Source organism: Sceloporus occidentalis, unplaced genomic scaffold, assembly GCF_023333645.1.
Source record: "Sceloporus occidentalis isolate IW3139 unplaced genomic scaffold, rSceOcc1.0.p SCAF_5, whole genome shotgun sequence".
NCBI classification, from domain to species: Eukaryota; Metazoa; Chordata; class Lepidosauria; order Squamata; family Phrynosomatidae; genus Sceloporus; species Sceloporus occidentalis.
In genome coordinates this window covers 152908562-152935395 of record NW_028316985.1, presented here as the reverse complement: position 1 = coordinate 152935395, position 26834 = coordinate 152908562, and the positions used below count along the sequence as shown (strand labels likewise).

At 38.1% G+C, this 26834-nt stretch overlaps 1 protein-coding gene across 1 annotated transcript; it reads left to right on the top strand.

Moving 5' to 3' along the window:
- The first annotated feature begins 8230 nt into the window (after positions 1-8230).
- On the top strand, positions 8231-26350 carry SLC25A31 (solute carrier family 25 member 31). The gene is made up of 6 exons (XM_089527054.1): positions 8231-8575; positions 16489-16616; positions 19041-19158; positions 19740-19894; positions 24408-24533; positions 25973-26350. The coding sequence occupies exons 1-6, from the start codon at positions 8359-8361 to the stop codon at positions 26171-26173; spliced, it is 945 nt and encodes a 314-aa protein (XP_089383180.1). The 5' UTR covers positions 8231-8358; the 3' UTR covers positions 26174-26350.
- The last annotated feature ends 484 nt before the right edge of the window (positions 26351-26834 follow it).

The window sequence follows — 26834 nt, the reverse complement described above, 5'->3', positions numbered from 1 at the left end:
GTGACAAACCTTACACATATAAGGGCTGTAATCAAGATGGATGTGTAATATAAACCATGTGTATTTTTCTCAGAGCTAGGTTTTCTTCTTGGAAGTTCCCTCTTCAGGATGGCCAAGTTTCTCATGAATTTCCCCAAATGCAAATTGCAGTTTGGTTAATAAGTGAGGGTACATTCTGAAAAAAGTCAGGCAAAAGAACTCAGTTGTACATGTACACTTCTAGATCTCAGCGAAGAGAATGTAATGTTTCGTCCATTGTGTAGTAGAAAAAGAACTTGGTGGTACATTTGAAATTCTAGGAAAGAAAATTCAATAGGGACTGTCTTCTCAGGTTACTAAAAGGATGACTACCTTACTTTAAAGGGCTAAAGTGTTTTGTAATACAAAAGACTGCTACATATAATTTTCTAAATTTTAAAAAATTACTTGTTATAAAGTAAGGTGAGGCAAAGGGAAGAATTAAGCAATATTAATCTTTCTAAACTGTATGTAAATTATTTTTGCATGTTTTTTACAATAAAGTCATGTTTGTGAAACAGTGTGCCTTTTGTACAGTATTCTGTACGTATGTATTCTCATACATTTTTATGGTGTTTAATTATAACATACCATTGGATGTTTTCATTATATTGTTAGTTATTAGAGAGAGAGAGAGAATATAATCACACAAGGGCCATCCAGTTCAAACTCCTGTCACTCAGGAACACAGGATCAAAGCGCCCCTGACACATGGCCACCCAGCCTCATTTTAAAGACCTCCAAAGAAGAAGACTCCACCACACTCCTAGTGTTACATTTTCAAACAGCTCTTACTGTCAGAAAGTTCTTCCTAAAGTTGAGGTGGAATCTCATTAGGAAGATCTTTCAGGTTATATTTATTTATTTGCATTAGAAGAAAAAGGTTTGCCCTTATGTGGAAAGGAGCTTTCCTTTCAATGCTGATAGTTGGTGAGGAAGGCCAATCTGGCCCACAAAAGCCCTTCTACTGCTATCCTGCCCAAAATTCTCATTGTTGCCTGCTACTTACTTTTTAAAAGCTGTTCAAGTTGCTAATTGTGTGAATGCCACCTCATCTCTTTTAGTCTTCAGGAAGATCATTTCTCCAGCAGTATTTAAGATGGAGCAGACGTATGTGTAGTTAAACCTATAATTTGAAAGCCAACCTTGGGCAGTCATTTCATAAGGAATGTCTGTCCCATTTTTTACAAGCATATATATTGTCTACGTTATTTCAAAACTGTCCATTTAAAACCTTTTCACTCTTCCAGTTCCTCACATGTAGTCATTATCTCCACCATTATAAATGTGAAATATGCCAAATGCAAGGCTGACAAGGTAGGGGCAGCCAATACAAATTACCACACCCTGGAGGTCAAAGAAGGGGACCCAGATGCCAATTATGTTCCATATCTTTTATTGTTTGAGGCAGAGCAGCCCCAAATCCCATACGTTTTGATCTGGTGAGATGATGAAGAGCAGGTACCATCTATACTCACAACAGACCCATCCCTGAACAGCAAAATAATCTTGCATTACATACAAAACGTAGCAGGGGCTGTGTGTCTGGTGCCCATTCTTTTTCCACTCAGTTCTATAGGCATAAATGACGTGAGATGAGTAGCACATGAGGCAAGCCTATATAATGTTTCCCTCAAGTCTTGTCAAAGCAGGCCCTCACAAGACTTGAGGCAGGCTTTCTATAGCTCTGTGTTATTGATATTGGACTTACAACAGAGAAGGCAATCCTATACTGGTTTTTGGAAAACGTGGCAACTCTAATTGGGAGACCCGGGGGGGGGGGGGGGACAGGACCAAAGCTGCTCTCAGTAGACCTAGTCAAATATTTACTTACATCAGTTTCTTCATCTGGATTTGGCATCTGTCAGGATTTAACAGAGAATTGGATAACACAGTTTACAATAAAAATCTGTTAACAATAAAATCAATAATGCTGTGGCATGAGAAAGACTGACAAGTGTATAATAGCATGGCCTTTTGTACACTAGCCCAACTAGGGCTATAGAGGTAATATAGACTCAGGCTATAATCTAACAAGGCTATCCTTTTGGGAACAGTTTATAATGTAGCTGGAAGGACTGGGTAAAATTCATGTAATTGCACACTGTAATTTGTGTACATCTGTATACACTTAACTGGATTCAGATTTATTCATGTTAAGTAGTCCTCTTGAAATCAACAGCACTTAAATTTATAAGAATCCATGAGTGTGGATTATTAGACTGTTACACCTATGGATTCTAGTTTGATGCAGTGCCTTTGATAATGATTTATCTTTTCTATCCCATAGTGAATGGCTGTTTCTTAATCTGAGACACCACAAAATAGTAATGTTCTCATTTATTATACCGTAAATATGCTTACATGTATTTTTCTCACTACATGGGAATATCTAACTATAGTACAATCCTGTTCTTGCACTGTTGTTAGTACCTAATTCTGAACTGGTCTAAGAAAAATAGTGTTTAAACCATGTAATTCTCAGATCTGCATACCAAATACTGTACTACTGCAAAGTCCAATTAGTCAGCTGTAAGACAGATCAGTGAATAGAGGTTGTGCCTATGCTGGATGGAGTTAAGACTCCTCCTGAAATCTCAGGCTTGCAGCTTCAGTGTTTACCTGGATTCAACTCTGAGCCTGGATGCCCAGGTTTCAGCAGAGATGAGGAGTGCATTTGCACAGCTAAAACTGGTATGCCAGCTGTGCCCATTCCTTGAGATCTCAGATTGGCTACAGTGACACATGCCCTTATTACATTCCATATGGTCTACTGTAACACACTACACGGGGCTGCTTGTGTCCAGAATGCTAACTGGGGCCAGTTATAGGGAGCATATAACTCCCTTGATGAAACAGCTTCACTGGCTATCAATCAGTTTTTAGGCACAATAAATTCAAAGTGCTGGTTATGACTTATAAAGACCTATATAGACTATGAAAGACCATATCTCCCCATAGGAACCTGCTAGAGCCCCAAGAGCTTCAGTGGAAGGCTTTCTCTCTGTCCTGACACCATCAGGCTCACTTGATGAGGACACAAGAGCCTTTTCATTGGCTGTTCCCATCCTCAAACTCGTTCCCATCTTCAAACTCGCTCCCATGAGAGACTAGCCTGGCCCCTTCCTTGCTTTCCTTTTACTAGCAGGCAAAGACTGGTGTTTAAGCAGGCTTTTAATGTATAAGCAGGGAAACCTCTTTATTTTATTTTTATTTTTAAAAATGGGATGTCTTGTATATGGTTTTATATAGTTCTATGTGGTGATTTTAATTGCATTTATTTATTTTACTGTGGGTTGTTGGGTTTTTTGTTTTGTTTTTTTTTTTTAGTGTCTCTGGCAGCTGCCTTAGAAAGGTGGCATACAAATTAAATAAACAAACAAACTGCCTTTAACTGATCACTTTGGAGGGTAGAAAGGTGACAGATTATTTTGCTTTGCTAAAGCTGGAACTTTTCTTCTTTCGGTGCTGGGTTGAGTATAATTTCTCACATCTGAGATTTGCTCTTGTAAGTGCTCAGTTGAGCAGGAAATGTTCTCTGTCCCCCACTTTTTATTTTAAGAAGTATAAAGACAAGTTGGAAAGAGTTCAGAGAAGGTCAACGAGGATGATAAGGTATAGAGAACAAAACATATGAGGAGAGGTTGAAGGAGCTTGGCATGTTTCAGTTTGGTGAAGAGAAGACTGGTCACACTCCTGAAATATCTCAAAGGCTGTCATAGAGGAGGAGGCAGGCCTGTTCTGTGCTGCTTCAGAGGACCAATTCTAATGGTTTTAAGTTATAGGATTGTAGATTTTGATTAAACATTAGAAGGAACATCTTGCAGTGAGAGCTGTTTGGCAATGGGACCAATTGCCTAGAGGTGATGGTGTCACCTTCTCTGGACATCTTCAAAAAGAGAGTGGACAGCTACTGGCTGGAAATGTTCTGGCTAAAGATCCTACATTGAGCAAGAGGTTGGATTTGGTGGCCCATGTGGCCACTTCCAGCTCTATGATTCTACGGTTCGGTGTTTTAAATTTTCACCTTGCACTTGCAAGAATTATTAATGAATCCTGAAGTCATTTTCAGCATCTTCTAAATATTAGACAAATGCATGATGGAAATCTTACTATAGAGATTACTCTGTTTAGGCAATCCAAATAGCTTTATATTTTAAAAATGTCTGTGAATCCCTAAAATCCTTGTCATGCTCTCCAAATGGAAAGTAAACTATCACTGGAGATTATCACACAGGGACGGGATAAGAACAGGATCACTCTCCCATCTTTATCCCATCTTCACCTGTGATCCTATGAAAAGCTTTCAGATTGTAGCGCCATTGTCCCATTATTGAAGCGGCATTGCATTAACGTGAACCTCCATTAATGCAAAATGCTGGGCAAAGCTGCTTCACTGACAGGACAATGGTGGGATCTGTGTGATGTTGTTTGAAAGTGTTTCGCACGATCACTGTCAGTTGCACTTTCCGGATGGGATAATGTGAAATCATATGAAAATCTTCTCGGATCATGCTATGAGAATGGGACAAGGATGGGACAAAGATGTTTCGTCCCCCGTCTGATAATCTCCACTGTGATATTACATTGCCCACGCCAGCACTAAATGTCTTTTCAACAAAATACAATAGAAAATCAATGCTGAATTGTTTGTGGGAACTGGAACAGGATCTGGAGAAACTGCCATTGCCACAAATACACTTTATCCTTAAATTAATCCTGTAAAATCCTCATGTGATATGTTGCAAAACAAATTTACTATTTAGCAGATGAAACCTGAATGCCTGTCACTTCACTGCAGATTTACTCTGAGGAACCTTAAAAAAAACCTTCTGCCAAGTCTGGAAAAATTAATTTTTGGAATACAGGTCCCAGAATCCTGCAGGCAGTTAATTGTTTTTCTTATGGAAGAAGTCTGTATTACAGGTGCATGAAACCACTGGGTGACCGTGGGTAACTCACATCCTCTCAGCTTCAGAGGATGGCTATGGCAAACAAAATCTGAAGAAACTTGCCAAAAAAACAACAACCCTGCAATAGTTTCATTTTAGGGTCGGCATGAATTGGAAACGACTTGAAGGCAAACAACATACAGACACAAGGAAGAAAACAGTGAGGAGATGAGATCTGCATGCTCCAAAATGGTCAACTGTTTATTTTTTAAAATAATCCAACGTATTTCAGACTTCACGAGAAAAGGTCTTAATGAACTAAAAAGAAATACAAATATACTATAAGTATTAAAAAGACAAGACAACACTAAATTAACTATATTCCATAAAACCACATAGGATTAGATTTTTCATATCAAAAACATACATACCCTTCAGCATAAATCAATGGAGTTATAAACACTTTCCAAAACACAGGACCATTAAATGTTTTTTTTAAAAAAAGAGTTTACAGGATTTTGTTATATATACCTGTTCCAGATAATCCTTTTAAAGGAAGAACCAATGATATGTGTTGGAATCAGTCACTAGGATATTGATGCCATCTATTCAAGTAATTACTCAGCCCGTTCATGACATTATATTATAATCATGTACATACATACATTATAACAATTCCATATTGCTTTTAAATTAAAGATTGTAGGTCCAGATCTTTACTCCAAGGAATCTCATTTACAACAATTTCTGCAAAATCTGGAAAAATTAATTTTTTGGATTATAGGTCCCAGGATCCTGCAGCCATCAGGGGTCTGGGAATTATAATCCAGCTAATTATTTTTCCTACAAAGAAAGACTATGTTACAGGTGGGTAGACTCAAGGAAGCCACAGTCCTGAGTTTTTAAGACCTTAGTAGCAATGTTAATAACTGGGTGTCTTGGAGATCTGGAAAAAGCCACCAAATGTCAAAAAACTTCAGAACAATTAACAATTAGAGCTCTCCCCTGTCCTCCTTGGTCACTTCCAGAATGACCAGACATTATTATTTTCCAGGACATATCCTACATTTCAACCTTTTTTAATGTCCTTCATTTTTAGCATAACTAAGGAACATGAATTTATATATATGTTGATATTTTTAGCTTTTATTGTGTACTGTTCTACATTTTTCTCAAGTGTCCTAACTTTTGCAGTGCCTTGTCCTCCTTTGCGGTCATAACATCTAGTCAGCTTGGTCCTAAATTTCAACTTTCTCTCCAAGAGGAATTCCAAAATGTCCTCCAATTTGAGCACAACTAAGAAGCATGAATTTATATTTATATGAGTGTTTTTAGGTTTTATTTGGTAAGGTCCTGCACTTTTCTTGAATATACTACATTTTGCAGTGCCTTGTCTTCCTTTGCAGTCTGGTCATCTGGTGACCCTGGTCCTACATTTCTAGGATGAAGCCCAAAATGTCTTCTATTTTGAGCACAGTTAAGAAGCATGAATTTACATTTATATATGAAAGTTTTGTTTGTAAGGCCCTGTACTTTTCTTGGGTGTACTACATTTTGCAGTGCCTTGTCCTCCTTGGCAGTTAGGACATCAGGTCACCCTGATCACTGCTAGGCCTTAGGCAGCTGCAGCCTTTAACCACCACCACTACCGTCACCAGGACATGTCCCACATTTCAACCACTTCAACCACAATATGAACTATAATTTTTTTTAAAAAAAAATCTTCAAAAACAAATTGAAATATCTTCAAAATAGATATCATACTACCCACTACAACCTTCAGTGGTTCAATTTCGCATTTAGACATAATATATAATTTGTCCTATCACTCATTGCTATCACATCTTAAACAACCTAAACTATGTTCATTTAGTTTCTCCCATCATATTAAATTAAACATTTTGTAGTAAATCTTGTAGAATTACACCTAAAATCGGAGGACAACATCTCAGTTCTGTGGTGCAGATGGCCATAAGCAAGGATATAAAGGTAGCTCACAAAATTTAACTGAATTGGGTTTTCTTTTTTTAAATTATAAATTTAGCAAATTCCAGCAAACTACACACTGCAATGAAACTGGTAACATATCTGGCTAGAAACCAGAACATGATGGTGCTCTTATTGAGGATACCACGGATAATTTCTGTTTTCTGCAAAAAGAATGGACTAGAAAAATGTGGTTAAGGAGATTGCAATATTGCTTGAGAACACATAAAAATCAGGGACTGCAAAGAACAAGCATTTATATACTGAATATACTCATGTATAAGTCTAGAAATTTTAGCCAAAAAAATGATCCCAAAAACCTGAGTCAACTTATCCGTGGGTCAATGTAAGTAATGTACTTTAACTCTTATTTAAAAAAGAACCATGCCCTGGTTAAAAGCAAGAGTATAATCTGCCCTGAAAGCATTGACCCCTTCTACTCTCTCATTCATCCATCCTTTAGGATAAGCACAAACAGTTGTGCTTGATGGAATTTTGCAAGTTGTTTGGCATTGTTTTCCTTGCCTCATCTTTTAGATCCTTTGTTACATGCCCCTAAATTTTACCCTCAACTTTTCCTTGGGTCATATCAAAATTCATAATTTTGATCTCAAAAAATCTGTCCTTGACTTATAATAATAATAATAATAATAATAATAATAATAATAATAAATTTATTTATATACTGCCTTTCCAAAATGATCAAAGCGGTTTACAAAATTACATAAAAATACATAATAAAAGATTTACATAAGCAAATAAATAAAATACGTAAATAGTACATAATGTATACAAACTAAAACTCCACCCCTCATCCCTTAACTAAAATATACCCGTCATTAAACATTAAACAAAATTACCCAAACAAAGCAATATTAAATAAATTCAAATTACAAACATAACACAGTACCAAAATAAAAAAGGAAAGGAAAAAATATATGAGTAATACAAAGCACAGTACAAGGCATAAAAACATATAATCAACTAACAATAACTGACTCTACCCTAGGGATAAAAAAAACGTTAACAAGTACATAAGATACATAAACAATTTACATAAGCAAATGCATAATAATACATAACCTATGCAAACTAAAATAGCATTCCTCACCCCTTAACTAAAATATAATCATTAAACATGAGTTCGACTTATAGTCGAGTATATATGGTGGCACTAAATGTTGAAAGAGCTTCACACACATATTTTCGACAATCCTTACAATCACCCCCAAAGGTAGGCCTCTGGGGGTGCATAACATTCTTTGAACCAATGATGCTCTGGGAGATTGTCCCTGTGATTGGACATGGCTGGGTCATGTGCCTTGAGAATGAATGTGTCTTCTTCTGCGGGGGCTTAGAACCCATGAGCAATTCCTGAGCAGTGGCAGTTGGAAGAGTTGGGTGATGCACCTTGGAGGTTCTCCAGCTACCCAAACATTGGTGCCTCTGTCCAGGCAACACCATGCAGGCCGCGGAGGGAAAGCAGCTGTTTGACCCTGTCTCTTTCGGGAAGGACCTCATGATAGGCGGGGTGGCCGCTGCCGTCTCCAAGACCGCAGTGGCACCCATTGAGCGGGTCAAGTTGCTCCTCCAGGTCCAGGCCTCATCCAAACAGATCCGCGCCGACCAGCAATACAAAGGCATGATCGACTGCTTTGTGCGCATCCCTCGGGAGCAAGGTATGGCCTTCTTGGAGAAAGGACCTTGTACAGTGTACTTAAAGCGTGAGCAGGGTGACTAGATGTCCTCCTTTTCCAGGACATGACCTCATTTCAACCTTCTGTCCAGGAAGAATCCCAATTCTTCCATTTTGACTAAGAAGCATGATTTATACGAGGGGTTTTTTTGCCTTTTATTTTGTAATGTCCTACATTTTTCTTGAATGTCCCATATTTTGTAGTGCCTTGTCCTCCTTTGCGTTCATAACATCTGGTCATCCTGGTCCTACATTTTAACCTCCTGTCCAGGAGGAATTCCAAAATATCCTCCATTTTGCCCAAGAAGTATGAATTTATAGTTATCTGTGGTTTTTTTAGATTTTATGTTATAATGTCCTACATTTTTCTTGAATATCCTAACTTTTCCAGTGCCTTGTCCTCCTTTGAGGTCATATCATCAGGTCACCCTGATCCTACATTTCAACCTCCTGTCCAGGAGGAATTCCAAAATGCCCTCCATTTTGAGCATGGCTTACAAGCATGAATTTACATTTATATTTTTGCTTTTCTTTGGTAATGTCCTACATTTTTCTTGAATGTCCTACTTTTTGCAATGCCTTGTCCCCCTTTGTGGTCATAATATCTGGTCACACTGGCCCCACACTTCAGCCTCCTGTCTAGAAAGAATTCCAAAATATCCTCCATTTTGAGCATGGCTAAGAAATATGCATTTATATGAACGTTTTTTTGCTTTTATTTGGTTAACACCCTACATTTTCCTTGCATGCCCTACATTTTGCAATTCCTTGTCCTCCTTTGCGGTTATGACATCTGATGACCCTGAGCGTGAGTTGTTAAGGAAAGTAGCCCAGTTTTTAAAATCTCACCCGTATCATAAATATAGTAGATGTGTAGATGTTTCTAGCCCAGCAACAGCAATGATATTCTTGGCCTACCTTTTGGGGATGATGGTGAGGATTATTGAGAAATGTGTGTTAAGCTCTTTCAACATTCAGTACGGTACTATATAAATACTTGTTCTTTGCAGCCTCCGATTTGTATGTGTTCTCAAGCAATATTGCAATCTCCTTAACCACATTTTTCTAGTTCATTCTTTTTGCAGAAAACAAAAGTTCTCAGTGCTGTCCTCAATAAGAGCATCACCATGTTCTGTTGTGCCCATATTTTCTTAGTTTCTAGCCCGATGTGGTACCTGTTTCATTGTGTAGTTAGAATTTGCTAAATTTATAGTTTAAAAAAGAAAACCCAATTCAGTTCAGTCTTGCGAGCTACCTTTATATCCTTGCATAACACAAAACTGAGATTTTGTCCTTTGGTTTTAGGTTGTAGTTCTACAAGATTTACTAGAAAATGATGAATTTAATATGGTGGGACAAACTAACTCAACATGGTTTAGGTTGTTTAAGATGTGATAGCAATGAGTGATAGGACAAATTATATATTATGCCTAAATGTGAAATTGAACTTTTTAGGGTTGTAGTGAGATACCAATTTTGAAGATATTTCAAGTTATTTTTGAAGATTTTTTTTAAAATTGATAGTTCATGCAGGGACGTAGCCAAGGGGGGGGGGGGTTCTTGGGGTCCGGACCTCCCCCTTCCATTAGAAAAATGAATGGTGTGTGCTGCTGCGCCGCCATGCCCAAGCCCCATTATAATGGTGGCACTTAGTCTGGACCCCCCTTCCTAAAATCCTGGCTACGTCCCTGGTTCATATTGTGACTTGACAAAGGTAAATGCTTTGTGTGTAGCTTGAAACTTTTAGAATATTCCTCTTAACAGAATTAAGAAATAAATAAATAAATTTGTGAATGCTTCTTGGCAAACAGTTGGATCTATAGAACTGTTTTTTGCTGAGTTTTTCTGCAACAGACTAAAATTATATTTTGAAAAATGTACAGAAATTAACAAGAGCTTAATAAATAAAGGTTAATAATAATAATAATAATAATAATAATAATAATAATAGTACACAACAGTACATAAAATCACTGGGGTCTATTTTTTGTTCTCTGATCCTTACAGACATAATGTTTGTGCTTGCTTTAGCTACTTTTTGCCTTAAATTTAGTTGTAACCTCCTTTCATGTTGACCCTTCCACCACTGTTCTGAACTCTGTTTAAAGGAAGAAGAAAAAAGAATTGCCATGTTTTCTCTGATCACACAAAGCTTTTCAATAGTTTTCTTTCTTTGGTTCCTTTTGATGTACCATTTGCTATGAGAAGTACTGCTGCTTCATCCCCCAGTATTTTTCAGTTCTTGTATTACATTCCTGCAGTGAGACCTTTGCTTCTGTGGGCTTAACATCACCAAATGTCCTTTCTTTAATCTTTGCTTGTTCTTCTGTGCTGCCCTTTATAACCAGAATTATCTCTTGAAACAGCATATAGTTTGAATTCAGGACTGACCAAGGTCCAATTCCCAGCTTGGCCATGAAGCCCTTGGGCAAGTTATATGTTCTCAGCCTCATGGGAAGGCAGTTGCAAACCTCATCTGAATAAATCTTGCCAAGAAAACTGCATGATAGGTTCATCTTAGAATCACCATAAGTCAGAAAGGCACACAACTGTCAGCCTCACCCTTTTCAGAGCTATATCAGTCCTACTACTTCTCAGCAGTCTTTTTCTAGAAATAATCTTTCTGATCTAATTTTTTATTTAATAAAGCACTCATGCACAGCATCATTTTAGCCTTAACAACACAATTATCAAAATGTCTCAAAGAGTCATGGGCAGGTTACAGACCGCCCATTTGGGGCAGGCTGTACCCGCCCCTTTCCCCGGTGTATCGGGGCCTCAGCTGCCAGAACGGCAGCCGCTGAGGCCCCGATCCGCCGCTTTTCAGGCTGCGGGGAAGCGGCAAAACGCCGCTTCCCCGCAGCCTGAAAAGGGGTGTATTGAGCCTTAGGCTCATGGAAGAATGAATTTAAAGTCATGGTAAACTTGGAACACATATTTCCCAGGTTGTTTTTTTTTCGCTTCCAGCCTCTAGAAAGCTGCCCTTGCCTTGTCTAATATGAATCTTGTGGAGGACAATCTGCACTTAGCCCAAAACATTATGAAAACATTGCAAGGATTATGATTATTAAAATCTTGCTGGGCACATGCTTCCAATATCTACAAAAAACCAAGTCCACCATTCATAATTCTAACAGTTTTAACACCCCCTCTGGTGGCAAAAAAATATTAGAACCTTAAAAAAAAGTCCAACAGTCCTTTGAAACTGAAGCTGCATTGGCACTTCAGAAATAATGCAGTAATCCTTAGGACTGGAGTATGGTTTTGGTGCAGCTTCCGGCCTCTTAGGACGCAAGCATCATTTAAACAGCATACCTCCAAAGTGACTCGAAGCAGCTTTATTTCATCCTGTCTGTTCAGGCCCTATCTTGTGATTTTGGAGTGTATCTCTGTGTTATTTGTGTAGATGATTGTGTAACCAGTATTTATTTGTGTAACCTGCATTTATTGTTAGTTGTTTATTGTTCTGATGGGGATAACGTACAAAAGAAAGAGAGCAGCAATTTGAGTTTCTTGGGGAGAGGGAGATATGACAATGGTAGGGTGGCATGTTATTACAGAGGAAGGAGAGAAAGATATTTAATACCTATCCCACAAAACCTCACTTTACTCCTGTGTAATGCTGTGTAATGGGACGGAGTGGCCCAGCAGCTAAGATGCCGACTCTGATGATTGCAAGATCGGCAGTTTGAAGCCTAAATGCTGCGTGACGGAGTGAGCTCCCATCACTAGACCCAGCTTCTGCCAACTTAGCACTTTGAAAGCATGTAAATGTGCAAGTAGATAAATAGGTACCACTTTGGTGGGAAGGTAACACGTTCTGTGAAATCATGCTGGCCACATGACCACAGAGTTGTCTTTGACAACCCTGGCTCTTCAGCTCAGGTAACAGATGAGCAGCACCCCGTACAATAACGGAGATGAGCACTGCCCCCTACAGTCGGACACAACTAGACAATCTTGTCAAGGGAAAACCTTTACCTTTAAAAAATATGGCAGGTCATTTAAAAATAAACTATGATCTCCTTACTGTGAGGAGACTGACCTGGCATGCTTTACAGAAACTGGGCTTAGAGATGATAGTGGCCCGATATAGAATCAGGATCTCCCAGAAGGGTACTGTGCCAGTGAGCAGGTAAGGGAAAGTGGAGGTGGAGTAGCTGTGGTCTAAAAAAAACATCTTAACCTGACCAGAGTATCAGTTAGGGAGATGACCCACACTGAATGTGTATACCTAAACTTGGAAATCAGGGATAGATTGGAAGTGTTGTCATTGTATCATCCATCCTGCTGCCTAACAGGCTTCCTGGCCAAGCCCAAGAAACCGGTCTCAGAACTGATGTTGGAGTCGCCCAGAGTTTTGATCTTGGATGATTTCAACATCCCATTTGAGACCAGTCTGGCTGGTACAGCTTGAGTGTTCATGGAATCCATGACAAACAGGGGCTTATCCCAAATGATTTCAGGGCACACACATGCAGCAGGCCACACCCTGGATGCTTTTTTCAGCTTGGAGCATATGGATCTGTGGGTGGAGGTGATTGATACCTCCAAATTGTCATGGACAGATCGTTTTCTGGTCCAGAGTTAGCATCACAGCTAGTAGCCATCACTGCATAAGTAGTGGATCTATTAAGATATTCTGCTGCCCTCAAAGGCTAATGGATTCTTCAGGATTCTAGAAAGCCTTAGATGGTTTTATGACTGGTACCACTAACAACCCTGTTGAAGCTCTAGTCAATAAATGGAATCAAGACATGACTAAGGCTATTTACATAATCACTCCCAAATGTCCTTTCTGATCCAGTATTAAACGTTCTCCTTAGTATCCAGGGAGCTGTAGTTTGTGTGTTCTTCCTCATTTAATAACTTCTTCCATTTTGATTCTGATGTTGCCTAGCCACACATGTTCTGGTTTTCATCAGTGAAATGTTGGAAGGTATGAGGTTTTTACATCTATGTAGGTAACCCAGGACTGATTAAAAAGAGGGCACCTAAATAAATCCTGAAGAAGCATATGGATCGTAACAAAACCACCATGATATTCATAGTAGTACAATGGGTGTTACTAATGGTTCAAAGAGCCAGAGATTATAAACAAATACTCTGTTTTCTACTCTGTTAAAAATGGTAATATTAGCATATGCTAAAGATTGTGCATATGTCAAATTAATTAAATTATTATTATTATTATTATTATTATTATTATTATTATTATCTTACCCACCTCTCCCCATGAATCAAAGCAAGGAACAATAACAAATTAACATACTACATACAACACACAAAATCAGTTAAAAGCACACATCAATTTAAAAGAACAAATAAAACCAGTACACATTAAAATAGCTATGTAGTTGGCTTTTGGTAAAGGCAAATCCCTTCATCTCCTCTCCTCTCTGATGAATTAATTGAATGCAAGCTGCTTTTGCACTTTGAACTGGTTTGCAGAAATAGAAGTAAGCTGAGGACAAAGGAGGAAAGTGAGAGGAAGAGAGAAAAACTGGGACATTTTATCCAGCTGAAAAAGTGGGACAACTAAAAAGTAATTGGGACTGTCCATACTGCAAAATTAATATTTATTATAATAATATTTTTCTTAGCCCTCTCTTTTCTGCCCTAAGAAGTTATAAAACAGTTAGCATTTACTCCTGTATTAAATAACATCTCAGTCACAATTTTCATTGCTCTTTAATAATAATAAGTTTTATTTATATCCCACCTCTCCTGAAGCTTTGTTTCCGCCTTTTTAAAAAATAGGGTGCTCAGTTTCCAAGATGGAGGTGCATACCTATGCAGTAACATAGTGTTTTGTATGTTCTATCCCTTTTGTAATAATCTCTTATCTAATTTGAGAATGTTTGGTAGCTTAAGCATATCAAGCTGATTAACTATAGAGTCAGAGCAGGGCTTGCGTGTCGTTTCCCATTGTGCACCTATATCTGCCTATATAGATTTTACTCTGATGTCTCTTCCCTTCACTTTCAATTCTCTGATATCATTAACTCATAAGCTTATGTCTTGTTCCAGAATTGGGTGTAGTTCCAGGCCTCTCAGGGTTCTTTCGGTGCCAAACACTGACACATGTTGCTGCTATAGCATAAGCTTTATTGGTGGTAAATGATGCAGCAGATGGTACACAGCAGAGAAGCATTCCAGTCCTTTCACTGATGGGTCCCACAAATTCTACTTAGACTATCCCTTGACAGGCAATCAAAACAAATCCCTATCACTGGAAATATAGGAAACCCTTGGGCAGGGGTGCAACCCCCCCCCCCCCCATGTAGGGCAAGGCCAATGGAAATTGGGCTGTCAGGAATTACATAGTGAAGAAGCAAACAAAGAAAACCAAAGTGTGGAAATATTATGCATCTCTCCTCCCAATAACTATGAGAACTAGACAAGCAGGTTGTTGTTGTTGTTGTTGTTGTTGTTGTTATGCCTTCAAATCGTTTCTGAATTATGGTGATCCTATCACAGGGTCTTTTTAGCAAGATTTGTTCAGAGAAGGTTTGCTATTGCCTTCCCCTGCGGCTGAGAGCATGTGACTTACCCAAGGTCACCCAGTGGGTTTCATGGCTGAGCTGAGAATCAAAACGTGGTCTCTAGAGTCATAGTCAACACTCAAGCCACTACGCCATGCAAACAGATTAGCAACAGAAAAAAAAAATCACTGCCTCAGTTGGTTTTCAGACTTCATATCTTTTCCCAGCCTAAAACTGCAAAGGGAATACAAAAAATATCCAATGAGGTCATTAATACAAGTTATCTCTTCCATGTCACTAATGTTTGACCATGATGCTAACACTAGGACTCTAAAATTCATCTGCGTAGTGGCAGAGGACCACCTTAAATAATCTGAATGGACAAAAGGGGGCTTTCAAGAGGTTTTTGTTTCATGGCGAATGTACAGGAGTTGTGTTGTTATTTTTAATCTGTTTGTCATGTTCAGGTTAGCTTTCTTTATGACCCTAGGTCATTGGTATAATGTAAAACAATTGTTCTGTTGCAAAAAGAGAAGGTCATCAAAGATTTTGCTTGTATAGACAATGAGAAATCTACAGTGCTATATAAATAAAGCATAATAATAATAATACTGAGATTGTCATACTTTGGCCATATCATGAGAAGAAAGTACTTACTAAAAAAGATGGATTCTGCTGCTGGGTAAAGTTGAGGGTTATAGGAAAAGAGGAAGATCGCATACCAGCTAGATAGATTCAAACAGAAAAGCCACAGTCTTGAACCTGCAAAAGCTAAGTGGGGCATTTGAGGATAGGGTGACTTGGAGGTCTCTCATTCATGGGATCACAACAGATCAAATTAAATTGAAGAACGTTAACAAAACAGGAAACAAAATAATAAATAAAAAGGATTGATTATTAAATCTAGTACTGCCAAAGAGAAAATTCTATGATGTTGGGTTCCAAACTGGAATTTTGTCATTGGGAACCAGACATCTTCCCCAAGTAGTGGTGCTACATTAGCACTTACAAATCTTTTTGGCCATCTGAAAAGGTTCCGAGAGACAAAACAAAGTTAACCAAAATTAGTACTAATAGCCACATCTGCAGATAAGCACCCCAAAGAATACTGTATGTCAGAGAGGGAAGTTTACATTTTCTGAGCATTGTTGTCATTTCTCTTATATCCAGGTATGAGATGCCCTGATGCACTTGCCAAATGGATAGTCCCTGAAATAATTCATAGTTCTAAAGGCCACTGTTATGGAAAAAATAAGGAAGTGATCTAAAGAGGGAAAGATGCTCTTTTAGTTTTTTGGTTTTTTTAGAAGATTGAAATAACTTGAATCACATGAAATAATAAAAATATAGCCATGCAATGGAAAACATTTATGATAATATAAATTGCACATTGTTAAATCTGTCCATCTAGGCTTTCTCAGTTTCTGGCGTGGCAATCTTGCCAATGTTATCCGATATTTCCCAACTCAAGCCCTCAATTTCGCTTTTAAGGACAAGTACAAGCAGATTTTCATGTCTGGAGTGGATAAAGATAAACAAGTAAGTATGGTTTAATATATGATTTACTAAAACAGATGTATGTACATGTCCCATACCCTTTTGCTTGGTCCAGTCCTGCAGAAATGAATAGTTTAAGGAATTTTTTTTGGATTATGATTATGTTGACAGATTTGTGAAAGCTTATCAAACAAACATGGTGTCTTGAAATAGAATAACACCCAAAATCTTCAAAACAATGATATTTTTATTGGCCAACCAAAATACACGGTGCAAGCTTTCAAAGCTCAAGTGGCTTCTTCATCAGGCAAAGGTGTTAACAATCAAAGAGGAGAAATAACACCTCCAATAACAATGTTGAAGTCATATGCCTACATTTTATCAAGATGTTGTAATAATTGTTCTCAGTTAAGATGGTACAGAGGGATATCCATTTAGGGAGAGGCCATCACTCCTCCTTGGCCATGTGGGCTCTGGGAAACAAAGAGTAAACTCCAGAAAGTAAAATTTAAACTCCATTAGCAACACAATACGAACTTCCTTTGAGATCCATGTAGAGGTCTCTGTGTTTTTGCATCTGAAAAACTTTTAGATGTTTAGATAAAACATCCCAAATTGTTGTATTGCTAATGGACTTTAACCTTTACTTCCTGGAGTTTATTCTTTGTCTCCCAGAGCCTCCTTACCATCTCAACTGAGAACAACATCTTGATAAAATGTAGGCATATGACCCCAACATTGTCATACTGTATTTTTCTTTCTCCTGTTTGATTGTTAACACCTTTGCCTAATGAAGAAGCCATTTCAGCTTTGAAAGCTTGCATCATGTATTTTGTACATTTTGGTTGGCCAATAAACGTATTGCTGTTTTGTGGATTCTGGATGTTACTGTATTTTTCACCATGTTCACCTGTATGGCCAACATGGCCACCTCTGGATATGATAGCTTGAATTTGGTCTTACTGACAGAAGCATCTACTGAAGAGATTACCACACAGGGAATCCTGGTACCAGAAGAAAAGGGGAGATAACTTTCATTGGGTTTCCTGCTCCCTGCTGTCCTTCCTTCCCTTTACCCCCAAAACTAGTTCCTGAGAGCAGCTTCCTTCTGGAATGGAAAAGCAAGTTGAGGAGGAGGGGTACATCACTGCTTCTTCCTTGGCTTCTCTAGTAGGATCCTTCACAGGATCATGGTACTCTTTGTGAATAGACAGAGTCCTTTCATTATATAGAATCCTTTAGACTCTAAAATGGGTAGAAAAGTAGACCCAGGCCCACTCAGAGTTCAGAATAATTGCTCCCAAATGCTCTCTGTGATTCATGGGGTTTTTATATTTTGCAAGACAGTTTAGGCTCAGGAGATGCCTTAAAAAAAGAACAAACAAAAAATGAACAAGATTTCCAAGTTGTTTCCCATTGTAAAAAAAAGACCTCTCCTGGGCCTAAAATAGCCTAGGGAGCAAACATGGTGAAAATGCCCCCTAGAGCACATTTGGAGGCAATATTTTATTTTGTGTGTGTGTGAGGGCAGTGCAGTGGACCCTTCATAGTCTCATGAGAGGTATAAAGTTTCCCTCTAACTCCTGGCAGGTGTTCTTGCCTCCCTCTGACTTGAAGGTTTGAAATGCTTTGCTTTAAGATATGGAGCTAATGAAAGAGATGTTTAACCTTCATTCCCCAACTCCTAATTAGACCATTTTTAATATTAAGTTTTTATACTGTCCTGCCTGTCTTCCTAGTCTTGTATATTTAGCCAGAAAAAACAGCATCATTCCTTTTAATAATACAAGCAATTTGCCGTAAGCATATCTTGTGACTGATCCATAGAGCCTGCTCAGCTTGTTTGTCCTGTCACATGTGATATACAGGTTAGAAGAACTAACTTGGAAATGATCATCTTCTTTACAGTGCTGATGGTACTGATTGTTGCTTCCCCAACACCTTTTCAATCTGTAAAAGTGAACATAACAAAAGACACCACAAACTATCTTTTAAAGGAAATAAGCCTGAAAAGGCCATCTTTATGGATTCTATTCATCACTCATTGACTGTAACATGATGTGATAATGTGTATGTCTGAAAGAGCCATCACAGATGTCTCAAATAATACTTTTAAAAACTCTACTTTTTCAGTGGTGCTTACACTTTCACTTAAGACTAATTTAGCAGCCATTTCACACATTCATTTTTGCTTGTGAGATTTCTCTAAACCAGGGTGATCCTTCAGATATTGCTGGACTATACATCCCATCAGCTGTAACTTGCATACCCAAGGGGAAGGAAAAGTACCCATCCCTGCTCTAACAATCATACTTTAAAAATGTCATTTGCTTATACTTTACATTTGATCACTTGGAATGTAGAAAACAGTGAATCTGCACTGTTTTCCACCTCTTTGAATATACTGACTAGAAACATTTGGAAAGTGATGTTGAACTCTGTTTTTGAACTCTGTTTCCATTCCAGTTTGGGCGATGGTTCGTTTCAAATCTGGCTTCTGGCGGAGCAGCTGGGGCAACTTCATTGTGTGTAGTGTATCCATTAGATTTTGCACGAACACGATTAGGTGCCGACATTGGAAAAGGTAAGGACATTGTCTTAATACAGTGGACCCTTGTTATACGCTGGGGTTTGGTTCCAAGATCCCCCATGTATAACAAAATCCGTATATGCTCAAGTCCCATTCAATATAATGGCATAGCAAAATGGTGTCCTTTATAAAAAATGGAAAATCAAAGTTTGATATTTGAAATTTATACTTTTTTTAACATATTCAAACCGTTTATGCTTGAATCCGTGTATAAAAAATCTGTGTATAAGAAGGACCGACTGTACTATTTCCAGGGTATGTCTAGACTTGTAGTTAGTTGGTTATTGGGAGAGGGGATATGTATGCTTACTCTGCTACTGATATTCACATTTGGAAAATACAAAGTTATTTTGGCATTCACTTTAGGAAAAGACAAGTATTGCATCCTTGCAGGGAACATCTAGGGGTAGCCGTGTTGACCATATAGCAAATCCAATAACATCCAAACAATGATACCTTTATGGGACCAACCAAAATGCACAATTACATGTTGCAAGCTTTCGAAGTCACACTGGCTTCTTCATCAATTGTCTGATTCTGTTGCATAAAGTTAATTTCTAAACCTTTCCTCTTAGGTATGGCTGAGCGACAATTTACAGGCCTTGCTGACTGTATTGCTAAAATTGCAAAAAAAGATGGAGTTATTGGCCTATACCAAGGATTTGGTGTTTCAGTACAAGGGATCATTGTATATCGGGCATCCTATTTTGGATGCTATGACACCATAAAAGTAAGTTTTCTGATTAAATTCACACCTTTCAATCAAGAATGGATTATTTAGGTGCCACTTTTACTATGTAATAAATTTTACAGTGATGTCACTAATTCTGATTCACAGAGTAAGACAGAAGAGACAAAGGTTTGCCTAGAATTATACTGCGTTCAGTAACAAGGCTTGTTAAACAACTTTTTCCATGTATTTATTGCTAATTCCTTTCTCCAACTTGGTTCCCTCCATGTGTTTTGGACAACAGTTCCCAGCATTCTTTATCACTGGCTATTTGAGGCTGGTGCGAATTATAGCCTAAGTACCTGGAAGAAACTGGATTGGGAAAGGTTAATACATTAATACAGTACTTGGGCCAAGCAATCTGCAGTTTCCTCACAATAGCTGCTCTGGTGACTTGGAACAAAGAAGCAGATTTAGATATAATTCTATAGTTCTGTATAATTCTAGATTCTATATAACTGGATTTCTAGGATTGTTTTAGACTGCTTTAGGAGTTTTTAAAGAGTATTTTAATGTGTTTTTAAAACATATTTTTATAGTTGTTTTTTTTAGGAGCCCTGGTGGCACAGTGGTTAAATGCCTGTACTGCAGCCACTCACTCAAAACCATAAGGTTGCAAGTTCAAGACCAGCAAAAGGGCTCAAGCTTGACTCAGGCTTGCATCCTTCTGAGGTTGCTAAAATGAGTACCCAGATTGTTGGGAGCAAATTAGCTTACAGTTGTACACCGCTTAGACACTGCTTGGGCGGTATGAAGTGGTATATAAATGAAGCTTGTTTAATGATTTTTATTTGCTTATTGCCTCGGAAGCCTTATAGTGTGGGAGGCGATACAGAAATATTTTAATATGCTTTGCTTTGCATACAGGCATTCATTGTTTCCATGGAATTAAATGCAACCGACCTTGTAGTCAAGAAGATTTTAGCATATTATTTGTAACAGAGCACTTGATATTTATTAGTTAATGAATGTAAGCAAACTGACAGAAGATAAGGGGGTGGGGATGGTAATAAATCCCTTTGTGTTTAGTGGTTCTTATTCCCTTAGTAACTGTATTTAGGATTGCAACTTTAGGTGGTTATTCAGTGAGTTGGTGTTCAGCAGATCTTCAAGGACATAATCCAATACTTGATGACCAGGGGTGGAAATAATGAGTTTCACAGTGCCGTTTTTTGCAGCCTGCAAAGCCCCACTGAAGCAACAAGAACAAAAACCAAAAATTGGTTTTAATGTTCATTTTTGTCCCCAAAAATATAAAAATTATCCCTTGAGACATTTCTCCTCTAAAACAAAGGTGGGTAGGGCTTTTTAAAAACAATAAAAAACACAACAGTGTTTTACAAACAATAACCAAGAATTACATTGATTTGTTTGGAGAGGCTCATGTGACCCTTGGGGAATCAGAACAGTGGGCACTTGGAGTTTGCCCACCTCTGCACTAGTCCACTGGTGGACATCTTCTGTAATCTCGGGGGATACTATGTTCTCTGGACCAGAACAATCAAACTCCATTACAGATGAGCCAGCTCTGTGAAACTGGCGTGTGCGTGTGTGCCTCCATGTTGCTTGTTGACATATGGCAGCCCCTACTTAATAAAAGTTTCATATATGGAAAATGTTGCAGCTGTTAAAATGTACTCCATATATCTGTCCTGATATAACTTTGGGATTACACCCCATGCTGGTTTACCTCCCAGTTGGAAAGAGAAGTAAGGCAATAATGTATGGCTGGAGTTGGTGGATTTAGGGGCATTTTTGTGATGCATACAGGGGAGGAAGCTTCTTTCTTCACCATGCAGTACTGTATAGCAATCTGGAAATGATATCAGTTTCTTTCTCTGTCTCCCGGCTTTCATGCTCTTGTGTTTAAGGATAATAAAGGGGTTTCCTTTTCACATTGTCCAACACAAGACCAAATGTATGTCAGTGACTGATTAGTGGTGTGTGTGTGTGTGTGTCTGTATGTAGCTGCATGAAAGGACTGTGTGCATGGGTGAATAAATAGGGGTAAATGTGAATAAGTGGGGGCTATGTGTACATATGAATAAGTGAATGAGGTCGGTGAATATGTGAGTGAATATATGTCCATGGCATGTGAGTATGTGGAAGTGTGTTTTGGCTTTGGACAGGCAAGTCCGTTGAAGCTGTCCGCCAAGAGGTAGAGGCCACCTCTTTGGGGCTTTGGCCCCACCCTTTAGTGCTGATGGCATGCAACCTCAGAACATCTGTCCAGACTCAGGGCCCATCCACATTACACACTTATACCATTCTATTTTAACTGTCATGGTTGCATCCTGTTGAATCCTATGTTTTGTAATTTTGGTAAGGGCACTAAAGTTCTCTGGCTGCGAATTCTAAATGTCCCTCCCTAAACTGCAAATCTTAGGATGCCATAGGAAGAAAGCATGACTGTTACAGCAGAATGATAGTGCTGTAATTGCCGAGGCATGCTCCTGAAAACATTGTGAATAATCATAAATAAATTCAAAATTGTTGTTGCCTCAGGTTTCAGTTCTTAGCTGGTATTGCCAATAAATTCTTTACTCTGTGCACTGTTACCCAAAGAATAGGTGGGGTGACTGGGGGGTCCCCACCAACTGTCAGTTTTACTTCAGATGCTGGAGAAATTAGCTTTGGCAAGACGCTTGAGTAACCTTTAGATCATTTGCACCATTGTACACCAGTACTAACTGAGAAGAATCCAGGTTTGGGTGAATTAAGAAGGTTTTTATTTAGAAAAATCCAGAGTGCAATCAAGCACACGAAATAGAAGTTCAAACCAATACAGCATACAAAGCTAGCCCGAAGTGCTTAAGTACACTGCTAAGTGGTATAGAAATGTACTTGCTATTGCTACAGTTATAAAATGGAAAATATGGAAAGAGGAATTGCAGAGTTTTTAGGGGTTTGCAGTGGGATTATAATTACCTGTCCGATAAGAAGACCTTGGAAAGCTTTAGCGGCTCAGACTGGGAATTCTGAGGATGACACAGAATATATACAGGGTGCAGAGTTGTATGCCGTGTGTGTGTGTGTGCAGATACTAGGTTTTGAAACCATATTTATACCTTAAAACTAGCCCTAGGTGATGGGCTATCTTGGCCAGGTAACAAAGGCTGAAAGAATTGTCCTAGGAATCGACAACAGGATTCCAGAGTGATTAATGGCTTTAATTTTAGTGTAATAAAAAACAGTGATTGATTCAGAATACCCCTGAGATGAACGGATGGAAAAGTTTGGCTGGGGACACAACAGGGGGATAGGCAGAGAGAGATGGGCTTACTGTTTTGTCTCAAGTTTCAAGACAAAATGCAGATTATTTAGGGGAAGAAAGGAGCACTTTAGGTTTGGTGATTTTGTTTACCTGGATGTACATGTGCTTCCAGGGAAGCTATCCTTTTTTACCTGGGAACCTGACCTAATGTTCCTGAAAGGTCATTGATCTCTCAAAAACATGAGATATATAAATATGAAGACCCCAGGTCTGCAGGTATTCAGGAGTCCATAACAGCACCTACTGAGTTTAGTTCCCACTGTCTTTACACATGTGTTAAATTCTTTGAACATGGATACTGGGCAATGGATATGCTTCTTTTTAAAAGTACAATGGAAATGAAATACAAATATAGATGTTGATTTTTTCCCTCTAAAAAATGAACCCAAACTGTTTTTTTAACCAGGACTAAAATTTCATATGAAAACTGAGGATGTATGAAGCAGCTTTAAAGGCCTGATCTGCACTGTGGATCAACAGTGAACCATCTTGGCAGTAAACTAAATTGATTCTCATTCATTCATATTGATGACAGCAACCGTACAAGCTGTATATAGATATGTTCGCCCTTACTTTGATATTATACCAAAGCCTTCAAGCGGAGTTATACACCTGCCACAGATGGGGATATTGTGACCAACCTGTTTGAGGCACTGCCGTTGGTAACCCTAGGTCACACCTGTTGGCATGATGCTTCTTTAGAGCTTCTTAAGGAGTTTGTCCTCTCCATGCCTGTGAAGAGGGGTGATCTGCAACTGCAGAAAGGGACACTCCTATAACTGTTCCTCACACTACTGTTCCATGGCTTCAAAAAATAATAGAATGCAAACCTATGAACTGGCTAGAGATGTGTGCCACCTAGTGATTGAAGGTAACATGACAAGCTTCAAACAAATTATTTAAGATGTTAAAATGAACTAAAAGCTCAGGTCACACTCCTTGGGTCTTTTTAGTATACATGCCAAGTTCCAGGTGCCTAGATTTCATGTTATTGGACTTGTGGGTCTGGAAGACCCATACATGCATTCTGTTTCCTTATTTTAGATTATTTTGTTTGATTTGTTTGGTACCTTTAAAAGAATCTTTTAAATTACACTGAAAATGTGAAGGATTGTTCAAAGCATTATGAAGATCAGAATGTGGAACAATTTTATTATTTGATCATATGTGTTTTTCTGGTTTTAGATTACGTATGTTTAGGTAACCCAGTGGTTTTCTCTTTCTGTTTTGTTCTCTTAGGGATTGCTGCCAAATCCAAAAGAAACACCATTCCTTGTTGCTTTTGCAATTGCTCAAGTTGTGACTATATTTTCTGGGATACTGTCATATCCCTTTGACACTGTCAGAAGACGTATGATGATGCAGGTAAAATACATATTTAGCAATCATTGCTTTGTATGCAGTTTAGCATATATTATCATTTATTATTTCTTGATGATGTTTGTTCACACATAGTTGTCTCATTCTTCTATGCTTTCCCCCCCAAACAAATGAACCACATGGATGTGATAACCGATACAGAATGCCCTACCAAATAAATAAATAAATCCCTAGGTTTAGCAACATCAGAGACTGCCTTATTCTCAATTAGACCATTATAATATCTAATTCAATATTGTATACACTGACCAACAACAGGACTTTAGAATTCCAGGCAGGAACCATGCCCATTTCTATCTAGAATCTTGAATCTGTTATTCAGAAGCTGTCACTAAATAAGATATATTCTTCGGTGAATAGGATATTGCATGAAAAGGGTCAGAATCCTATTTATGATCCCATTATTCTTTGTATATTTTGAAATTACTAAAATTGGTGGAAAATAAAAAGCAGTTTTAAAAAATTGGAAACATCCATATGAAATGCCTTGTATTCTCCCAGACAGACAGACAGACAGACAGACAGACAGACAGACAGACAGATATTCCCAGTTATTTTTGGCACTCTTTTAGGTCTTCTGACAGGGGTTTGCTAGAAAAGGTTGAAGAAGTGGTGAAGTACTAGCATATTTGTTTTTATTGCTTTACTTATCGTGCCTCCTTCTGAATGTGTGCGTGTTTGTATCAATTCATCTTTCTATACACACATCTACAGATGTACTTATACATTTTATGTGTGTAATAAATATATACAAATATATTTTAAAATATAGAAGAGGAAGTCTATTTATTTGGGAGTGGATAGTAAATGTTAAAAATCTTGAATATTTGTATTCTGTGCTATCTAATTCTACTTTGACACATTTTCCTGAAAGTCCAGTAAAAGTAACCCCCAAAACTTGAACATATCTTTTAAATTAGTGTTTATAAAATCCCAAAATGCTCTGGGTGTTTTATTTACTGAAATTGAGAATCCTCTGTGTGACATTTGAAACCACCAAGCCTGAGCAAGCCATACTCCCAACTTTTGCAAAATCTAGATTTTCCCAGTTTGATATGTGTTGATGTTGAAAACTGCCAGTGTGAAATTTAATGAAAACTCACTGAAGAACAATGTTCCAAAAACATTCAGCAGACATTATCTAAGAACAGCTTGCTGCAAAATGCCCAGAGGAAAGAAGTGACCTCATTTAACTCTGAAGCTTAAAGAAACATCACAAGAAGATCATAGGCTTGCTATATTTAGCTCCTGAGTGCTAAGTCAGGAAAATATTTGTTCATTACGGTTCCTATACTAAAAACAGGCAAAATTATTGATTGGTATTTCTAGACTTATTATTGAAATGTTTAATGCTATGGACTAAATGCCACATATTATGTATGTTTTTGAGTCATCTCAGTGTGTCTAACTTTCTTTGACTGCAGAGTGGTGAGGCTGAACGTCAGTACAAAGGAACTATTGACTGCTTTGTCAAGATTTATGGCCAGGAAGGATTAAATGCTTTCTTTCGGGGAGCCTTCTCAAATGTTCTTCGTGGTACAGGAGGTGCCCTGGTGTTAGTCCTGTATGACAAAATAAAAGAGTTTCTTAATATTGATCCTTCAATAGGGAGAGCATCTGACTAAGCCACTGATGACAATCTACTTTACCTGCATCTCACACAGAGATAGAAGTTTTCCTGTTCTGAGTATATTCATTATTATACCACAAGTGCTGTAAAAAGTTAGCATTCCTTACACGGATCTGCTAATTCTGTATGTACTCTCAAGCAGCTAAAGCATGATTGTTTCCTTTCATTAAAAGTTGTGATTTATAATTTGTTTGTTGTTTCCATATGCCTGATTTTCTTATTCCAGACTCTTCTATTTGTTATTTCTTTTCATTACAAAATAAAAAACAATACAGCTGCTATTTCATGTTACAAGCAAGACAACTACTGGCTTGGCCAAAGCCCACTGTTGTAATGTCTTTATGAATGAGCTAGGATTTCAGTTCTATTTGTGGAAAAAAGGACCTAACCAGGCAAGATAACTTAGTGCTATTAAAACTGGCAGCACAATGTCTTATTCTCATTGATGAATTGTTAGGGAGTGGATATAGCTATACTGCAGAATGTTAATACTGTAGTATGGAATTGTCTGTCAGTCTGGATTTTTCTTTGTTTACATTTTTCCAGTGCTGTGGGCAGGGGAGGTTTACTGGAACGTTATTCACTTGGAAGTCTAAAGGGATTATTATTAATTTTAAGTGACTTTAAAATATTTTTTTTTCCTTAATATGATCCAG

Bases quoted from the DNA above. Each gene is read 5' to 3' on its own strand.
- SLC25A31 (XM_089527054.1), top strand. From the start codon at position 8,359: ATGCAGGCCGCGGAGGGAAAGCAGCTGTTTGACCCTGTCTCTTTCGGG. The intron at 19,159-19,739 runs GTAAGGACATTG...CTTTCCTCTTAG, and splicing joins AGGTGCCGACATTGGAAAAG to GTATGGCTGAGCGACAATTT. The intron at 19,895-24,407 runs GTAAGTTTTCTG...TTGTTCTCTTAG, and splicing joins GATGCTATGACACCATAAAA to GGATTGCTGCCAAATCCAAA.